Source organism: Miniopterus natalensis, chromosome X, assembly GCF_054644295.1.
Source record: "Miniopterus natalensis isolate mMinNat1 chromosome X, mMinNat1.hap1, whole genome shotgun sequence".
NCBI lineage: Eukaryota > Metazoa > Chordata > Mammalia > Chiroptera > Miniopteridae > Miniopterus > Miniopterus natalensis.
Window position 1 is genome coordinate 3,908,307 of NC_142103.1, and position 8,849 is coordinate 3,917,155.

Consider the following 8,849-nt stretch of genomic DNA (forward strand, 5'->3'; position numbering starts at 1 on the left):
TTTCAAAGGAAGTAAAGCTTTCCCAGACTATAACTCTATTTTGATGTTTCTAGAACAGGCATCTAAAGGTTTACTAATACTCTCTGGTAATTACCAAGTATTTTTCTCAAATTATTACTTTACGTATGTTGAAGGTTTTATTTTGTAGCACATGCTACAAATAGGATTTTTTTCCTTCTTGCAAGCTAATGTCATCAAAATGGTGAAAACTTAATCATTTTTTAAAAATGAAATTATCTCTAATGACTCCAATTCAATGGGGTTAGCAAATTTGAAAATTTATATTTTTAAAACACAAAGATGTATAAGCCAAATTATGGTCTAAAGGGCACAGAAAAATTATCTGGAGATGGATTTAGCTCTGTGAACAATTAGAAACAATATTGAAAGCTGCTCATTTATGTCCATCCCCTGTCATCACCTCATCTGGGTCTTTCGATAATGGACTAAGAAATATAGGGGGGGAAAAAACAAAGCCAGGTTTTCAATATGTTTTTTCTCTGGAAACAATAAAAACATTAAACTTTATACATTTAAGTGCCTGTGCAGGGAATGGTAGCCCTTTCATGGGAGTCCAGCTTTGGTTTTGTCTGGGTGAGGAAGAGGGGAGGGAGTCTGTGAATACCCTCAGAGTCATTTAAAATATATAGTATTAGCTAATTGATGAGAGGACTAAAAACAATAGTAAGTAGTCGGCCTAGCTGTGCGCCAGGAGGCAGGCTTTATGGTAAAAGCGAGTTTACATTAGGGGCCTGTTTTTCCCCTTTCCTTATATGAAATGAACAGCTGTAATTGAAAAGCAAGGAGCTCTATGGTTTATAGAAATAGGTGTTGTGAAGAGCCTTGGCCGTCTAATTTTCTTCCTATTGCAGGGCAGGCTTCCATTGTCTGTTTTTTAGAGCTAATTTCTTTTCTGATCAAAAGGCCCACGTCGTTGAAAAGGTAGTAATGACTATTCATTTGGCTGAAGCCTCCATTCTCCAGGCTGCAAGCTTTATTTAAAAATGGCTATTTCTTTCTAAAGGGAAAAGCTCATTTATGTGTTCTATAATGTCAATTAAAGTAGAATATATTTTAATTATTTATTCTGAGGAGAAACCTTTTAGGAACTTAATTTAGTATGCCTATGCTATGCAGGCACTACGATACGTGAACGTCGAATCATATCTAGGCACATGGGTTTTATTTTACCACTAATGAATAGTTTATTTGGAACTAATTAACAAGTTAAATCGTCGCAATTAGTGTCGGATTTCTTTAATAATATAACTCATAAAGGGACAGCCATTGGAACTAGAAAATAAGATTGGTTATTGGCTTTGTAAAGATACCATTCCACAAAAGGGGCAGGTTTTTCCCGTTAGAAAGGGTTATTTCACGTTCTTGCAGTTGCGTTTTCAATGAAAGCTGGGCTGTGCTCGGGGCGCAAATATCTTCAAAAAAGGGGAGACGGTGTTAATTACACAAACATCACATTAACAAAGCTTCGAGATCATAAGCTGCCGACACTTTCGGAGAAATGAAATTGGGGTGCCCACGGCTTAGGCACCCAAACGAAAGCGCGGCTAGGCCCCCCGAAAGACCTCGGTTTGTCGCACCGCCTGGCCACAGAAGCGCGCAGAAAGGGTCGGCCTGAGGGTAGGCGTCCTCCGTACCTGACAAGCAGCGGCACGCCAGCTATTCCCTGGCCGCGTCCTCTGTCCAGCTCTCTGTCTAGAGCTGTGGTCCCAGAGCCTCGCTTGCCAGCCACTCAGAGAGCTGCGCCGGGGCGCGCGGGCATCGTGCTGGCGCCGCGGGGCGGGCCTTGCTTGTTGCGGTCGGGAAAACTGCGCGCGCTCCGCGGAACCCGCGTGGTCCCTGTCTGCCGCGACGCACCAGTCTCTCCGCCCTCCTGAGCTCTCCCTGGCCGCTGCAGCCCCTCTGCTGCGGAATGTGAAGGAGCGGGGTCTCATCCGGTGCCTGGAGCCTAACACAGCACGTAGTAGTTGTATGACAAAGGTTTAGTGAAATGAAAAGAAATGACGGTCAAAAAGAGGCGCAGAAAACATAGGAATCCCGCTCGCGGAATTCAATGGCTCTGCACTCTCTTAAAAGAAAATGAATAAGAGTGAAAAAGAAAAAAGAGAAGAGAGGGGAAAGAGCAGGATGCTGCCTTAAAGTTTAAAATTTGCTCCTGGAGGCTCTTCTTAGCCCCCAGCTGCCCTTGGCCAAGGGTCCCTCCTGGTCACACTGAAGGTACCTGGAGGTCACGTGATTTTACAGGCACCCTTCTCCCAGGAGCGCTGCTAGGCCTGCTGGACCTGTGCCCGCAGTCCCCAATGTCTGAATTGCAGGGATGTGAAATAACTCAAACAACATCACATACTGATAACGATTTTAAGATGGTTTCGGGGCCTGGGCTTCTGGCAGTCCACCTTGCCGCTGTTGAGGGCTGTGTCTTTGCAGCCACAGTATACAATAGGCAGTAGGGTGCCAAATTCTGGGGGGAGGTTGCTCCTCAGGGGTGAGTGTTTTGTCAGCTTGAAGAGCTAAATTAGTGGGAAGTATTGGGGAGAGCCTGTTGGGGAGGAGAGAGAGAGGCAAGAAGTCCTCAATGACAATGACCCATAAGACCCTCTGGAAGTGGAACCCAGTTCCTGGGTAGAGCTTTCCTTACTCTGAAGAGATGGCACTGTTGCGGTTGTTAGGTAGGCAAGAGGGTGTTGAAGGTAAGGATTGTCAATTTCCTCATAGTTGCTCCACACTTAGGGAAAAAAGAGCTGCTCATTAATATCTTAATACCCTGTGGGTGAAAGGAATCTTGGTAACTAAGCTCTAAGGTATGGCCCATGGGGTTTCCCAGGGTATCTACCAGTGACAGCTCAGCTAACCAAGTGAATCAAATTCAGAAATTCACTTGTAAAACTGCACCCTTCCTTCCAAAAAGGGCTACATCAAAGTGCAACAGAATACAGTTGTACTTCCCACAAGAGACTTCTTGGTGCCTCAAGGACCATGTCAGCACACACTTCCATAGCTCCTAGTAACATTTTTTTTACAAAGCACCAACTAGGTTATTGTTTGCAACCCGCACCGGCCAACCTAGGGTCTTCAGTTCCTTCCCAACTTGTAATAAATGTTTCACTGGGGAGAGGGGGTGGTGCAGCATGTTGACGGAGGGAGATCAAACTAAATGCTCAGAGGACTAGAGGGTGCTGTCTCCTTCACCCCGTTAAAGTGTTGGTGACCTTTCTGACCTCTTACAAGAGATGGTTCTACAACAGCCCTAAGCCTCTGATTTCTTGATCAAGGCCCTCAATCTCTGGCCTAAATACACAATTTGGGCTAGTAGCCAGAGTAAATAATCCAGGGATGTTCTCAAGAAAGAAACACAAATTATTGCCTTTAGATAAGCAAACATTTCTTTCCGCTGGCAAGCAAAGCATTTCTGAAAGCTGCCAGGGTAAGTTTTTCGCACTTCCTCAAATCCAGACCTCTCGCTGGGTGGATGCACTTGAAAAGGCAATAGCTCGAACCTATTGTCAGATCTCAGCCTTCCCGGTCCTACCCTTCCTTTGGGCATCAATGCACATCTATCCTATTCCACCCAGAATGCAAACGGCACCTCCTCTAAGAGTTTAGGACAGCCCTAGCCAGTTTGGCTCAGGGGTTAGAGCATCAGCCCACTGACTGAAGGGTCCCGGGTTCGATTAAGGCCAAGGACACATACCTTGGTTGCAGGCTCCATCTCTGGACCTTGTCAAGGCTCCTGCAGGAGGCAACCAATCCATGTGTCTCATGTGCCTCTCTCACATCAATGCCTCTCTCTCTCCCTTCCACTCTGAAAAGCAATGGAAAAAAATATCCTCAGGTGAGGATTTAAAAAATTGAGCAGGAGACTCCGAGAAAGGTTCCCCATGAGCAGTTGCTGAGAAGGAACACCCCCGTGAGTGGTAGGACAATCACTCTCCTGTTCTGCTCTCTCTACCAGTAGCTCTAAGGCACAACTGCTAAAAGTCTACTTTGCAGATATGAAGCCCTTGGAACACCTGATTTCTGCCAACGCTCAAAACTGGAGGAAGGCAGAATAGGGGTGCCCGGAGCTAGCCGAACCAACCACGTTTTGCGATAACCCTCTCTCTCAGTATGAGTATTTATGTCCTGGGCAAAGTCTGGTGCCTCTCTTTGGAGGGTTTTGGGCTCTCTCCAAGCCCCAGAGTCAGGAAAGGGGCACCTCTGGGCGAAGTTTCCAACCGAAGCCAACAAACGGCGCTGTTGCTGCACCCTGGGTCCTGGGAACCGCAGGCCCAGCTCCAGATGGAGGGAGATAGAGCTCTCTTGAGCAGGCGGGTGAGGAATAGGAAGGGGCACTAGGCTGAGTTCTCAGCCCAGCGCCCGGGACTCTGTAAGCTGCTCACAGTTTCCTGGAGGTCCCAAAGGGCAAGAGAGCTGCAGAGCATGCTCTCTTCTCCAGGAAAGGTTGCAAAAGCCTGGGATGAAAGACTGGTCCTGGATCCCGCTGTGTCCCTCTGCTTTCTTTACTTGGGGCTCCATTGGCCGCCTGGCCTCCCCGCAGCCCTCGACTGAACCTAGAGGCCCCTAGAGCAGTAATACGTGTCCTTACACTTCTCCCGATCCCCAGCAAAGGCAGCACTTCTTGGCTGGTGCCTGCGCCTGCACTCCTGGTGGGCCAAGAGAACAATTTCCTTCCAGCCTTCCCCCATCTCCCCATGCTGGCCCATAAGTGTAACCTTGTTTGGCCATTGAAATGCTAGTTTGGGTGGAGGACATTTCCTTGGAAATGTTTCGAGGGAAATTCAGTGTGACTCTTACTTGGGGCTGTGTGGACCACTGCAGAGCTACCAGGGAAAGAGGGGTTTAATCAAGGCCTCCAAGGGAAGCCAGGAGTGTGGGAGAGGGTGTAGGAGGATCCTGGCTGGAGACCGCGAAGAATCTGGCAGAAGGATGTAACATGCAAATACGCTCACCTAAGCCTCGGGCTAGGCACTATCAAATGACAAATGACTGTTGGCCAAGACTAGATCCCCAGATAATCTGCTGCTGGGAGGAGTGCAGTCCCAATACTGCACCCCTTGCCTGGGGAAATATGCAGCCCAGGCGCTGTCACCACAACGAGGTCCTCAAACTTGGAAAGAATCGTGACATCTGTCAGGCTACTGGACGCCAGGCTGAGCGTCGGTTGGGTAGTTTCCTAAAACGCGCTTCACTTAGCAACAGTCTCGGAGGCCCAGAGAACCCAAGAAGGCATCTGGAAAAGGTGGCAAGAGGTCAGGACTAATGCACACTGACTTCTTTGGGAAAAGGTGGGCTTGCCTAGGAAAACTTGAATGTTAGCCAGTTTGCCAAGAAAACAGGTGCAGGTGGGGATTGTGGAATCATTCCGTTTTCTGAGAGGTGCCTTTCGCTCAATGTTAGCTTAAGTGTGCACACCCGTGCACGTGCTTGCCGGCCTGCACACAAACGGGTGTGCACACACATACACATATAAAACCCACACACAGAACCATTCCAGATAGTTTACTTTAAAACCCTAAATCCATACACTCATTCAAATGATCACAGCTCTTGACTGGGGACCTTTGCTTCTTTCCATCCTGATAAGCAAGAGGACATAGACCAGGTGGAACCCAAACTTAAGGGGCAAGTTTCGAGACCCAAACTTCCAGGACATAAGGCCGGCTGGGCGCTGGGATTCCGGTGCCAGCGGTCTCCCAGCCCCAGAGGGGGCTGGCCTGCAATTCACGCAGCAGAGAGGATCGCCTGGTCTTGCATTAGCGGTAAGGTACTAAAAGCCTGGGTTTTGGTTTTGGTTTCACACTTTGGGTTTAAGTCTTTCTTTAGCTTCCCCACTTTTCCATGAGGCTGGGGCGGGGGAGGGGCGCCCACAGTGGGCGGACACCTTATTTCAATCTCTGCCACTTCTACCCAGCTGGCTTCTCCTCTCCACCGTAGCGTCGTAGCGTCGGGCTGCTCCAGGAGTCTCAAACGCCGTGTCACTCGCTTGGGTTGGTGGAGGTGATTGTTGGGGTTTCCTCTCCCCGCAGCCGGGCTTCCCCGCCTATACGCTTTGGCAGGCCACCCGACAAACGGGTGAGTGTCCCGCTCCGAGTCTGGAAGTTCAGGTTGGGAAGGCTGTAAAACAAGAAAGGACGAAATCCGTTAGTGGAGTCCGGTTCCCCAGGCATTCGGCACGGCTCCGCGGCTGCGCGGCGACAGCAGCACTCAGTGGTCCTGGCAGGTGTGCGGCCAGTGGAGGGGCCCCACAGTCGGCCCCGAGGACCGCCCCGGCTCGTCTCTGGCCACCGTCCCCCCCTCCAAGAAACTTTTCTTTCACTTGGAGAGGCTCGGTGTTGCCATGAAAACGGATTTTCCAAGGGGCCCGACCCTCCCCCTCAGGGGCATCGGACTGGAAAAAACGAAATGGCTAGAGAGCAGAGACAAAAAGGGGCCGCTAAGCGGGGTCCTGGAGCGCCAGAGCCGAGGCCGGTACAACCCCCAGCCCCCACCCGCACACTGCCTGCACCACCGCCGTGAGCGCCTCGGCCCGCGCGGGCAGCCGAAGGCTGACTGCTCTCACACCAACCTTCGCGGAGCCTCACAGCCTCCTGTGCGCTCTGCGGTCCCGAAGCCTGTCTCCCACGCGGCTCCCTGACCTCTGCTCTGTCCGCCTGGACAGAGGCCGATTCCAGGGAGGGCTTCTCGGAGCCGCAGCCCGGGGCACCTCGGTGGCGCCCCGAACCCCAAGCCCGCCTGGATGCTGGCGATGCCCAGTGTCCAAGCACTGGCAGAAGAAGCGGCTGGAGGGCCTCCGCGCAGACAGCGGAAAGCTTTGCGTGGTGGCCCCGGATTGGGCACGGGTCGGCCCTGAGAGGGCTGCAAAGTTGTTTTCCAGACCCCATGGGCGCTCCTCTGCCTCCTCTCCCCTGAATCCTGCTCGTGCGCCCCTCCCCCCTCAGTCACCCCCTAGAGTTTTGTTCTTTCAAACTTTTTGAGACCCTAATTGGTGGTCTCTGAGTGGCTCTCCGGGACTCCCGCCTCCTGAATAACTCTCATCACGTCATCCGGCCCAAGAGGGGCGTGGAGGTGAATGAAAGGGCTCCCCGAAGTTTTTTGCAGTGGGGGACGAACTGGGGGCTCCGTGATGATTGGCCAGAGTGCATCAGTGCAGGCCCGTCAATCACTGGGACTCCCTGAGGCGAGGGGCGGACCCAGCCGAACCCTGGGGGATCGAAGCAGGTATATAAGGGGCCTGGCGAGCACCCGGCCAGACAGCGAATGCGGCCCGCGCGACAACGCTTAGGTGCGAGTGGCCTGCGGGTTGCTGTAGACCTGGCTCGGAGTGCTTCGGCAAGCCTGTCCTTCCCGCCCGACCCGCTGGCCAACCGGCCCCCAAGCGCCCCTCCGACGGAGCCCCCAGGCCTTTTCACCGTGGCCGCTCCAGCCCCAGGAGCGCCTTCTCCTCCCGCCACTCTGGCGCACCTTCTTCCCGCTCCGGCCATGTACAGCCTCCTGGAGACTGAACTCAAGAGCCCCGTGGGGCCCTCCACTCCCGGGACGGGAGCTGGCGGCCCCGCGGCCCCCGGCGGCGCCGGCAAGAGTAGCGCGAACACAGGCGGCGGCGCGAACGCAGGCGGCGGCGGCGCGAGCGTCGGCGGCGCGGGCAGCGACCAGGACCGCGTGAAGAGGCCCATGAACGCCTTCATGGTGTGGTCCCGTGGGCAGCGGCGCAAGATGGCCCTGGAGAACCCCAAGATGCACAACTCTGAGATCAGCAAGCGCCTGGGCGCCGACTGGAAGCTGCTGACGGACGCCGAGAAGCGGCCGTTCATCGACGAGGCCAAGCGGCTGCGCGCCGTGCACATGAAGGAGTACCCGGACTACAAGTACCGGCCGCGCCGCAAGACCAAGACGCTGCTCAAGAAGGACAAGTACTCGCTGCCCGGCAGCCTGCTGCCCCCCGGCGCCGCCGCCGCCGCCGCCGCCGCCGCGGCCGCCAGCCCGGTGGGCGTGGGCCAGCGCCTGGACACGTACACGCACGTGAACGGCTGGGCCAACGGCGCGTACTCGCTGGTGCAGGAGCAGCTGGGCTACGCGCAGCCCGCCACCATGAGCAGCCCGCCGCCGCCCGCGCTGCCGCAGATGCACCGCTACGACATGGCGGGCCTGCAGTACGGCCCGATGATGCCGCCCGCCGCCCAGAGCTACATGAACGCCGCGGCCGCCGCCGCCGCCGCCTCGGGCTACGGGGCCATGGCGCCCTCGGCCGCCGCCGCCGCCGCCGCCGCCGCCGCCTACGGGCAGCAGCCGGCCGGCGCCGCCGCCGCCATGAGCTTGGGCCCCATGGGCGCCGTGGTGAAGACCGAGCCCAGCTCGCCGCCGCCCGCCATCGCCTCGCACTCGCAGCGCGCGTGCCTCGGAGACCTGCGCGACATGATCAGCATGTACCTGCCGCCCGGCGGAGACGCGGCCGACGCCGCCTCGCCGCTGCCCGGCGGCCGCCTGCACAGCGTGCACCAGCACTACCAGGGCGCGGGGACTGCCGTCAACGGGACCGTGCCGCTCACCCACATCTGAGCGCCGGCCCGCGCTCGCCGCCCCCGCGCCCCGCCCCACCCCGCAGCCCCAAGCTGGGACGCCTTGTTGTTTAGCTTTGCTTGCCCGGGTCTGTTGCCTTGTACCGATGAAGGGGACGACAGAAAGTTTCGCCGTAGCTGTCGGGTTGTGTCCAGAAGCCAAAAGAAGTCCGGGGCAGCCGAAACGGCACTTGCTAGAGCTCCGCTGCCCTCCCCTCCCCTTTCGTAGGCTGGAGTCGCTGTGATGTTCGCCAAGAAAAAGCAGACCCCCTCTTC

The 8,849-nt window shown here is 54.9% G+C and overlaps 1 protein-coding gene across 1 annotated transcript; it reads left to right on the forward strand.

The window, feature by feature from the left end:
• Window positions 1–7,275: 7,275 nt before the first annotated feature.
• Window positions 7,276–8,574, forward strand: SOX3 (SRY-box transcription factor 3). Its single transcript, XM_087829321.1, has one exon. It carries the CDS (start codon window positions 7,276–7,278, stop codon window positions 8,572–8,574), a length of 1,299 nt encoding a protein of 432 aa, XP_087685447.1.
• Window positions 8,575–8,849: the final 275 nt, after the last annotated feature.

Excerpts from the sequence above, each read along its gene's own strand:
- SOX3 (XM_087829321.1), top strand. The coding sequence starts at position 7,276 with ATGCGGCCCGCGCGACAACGCTTAGGTGCGAGTGGCCTGCGGGTTGCT.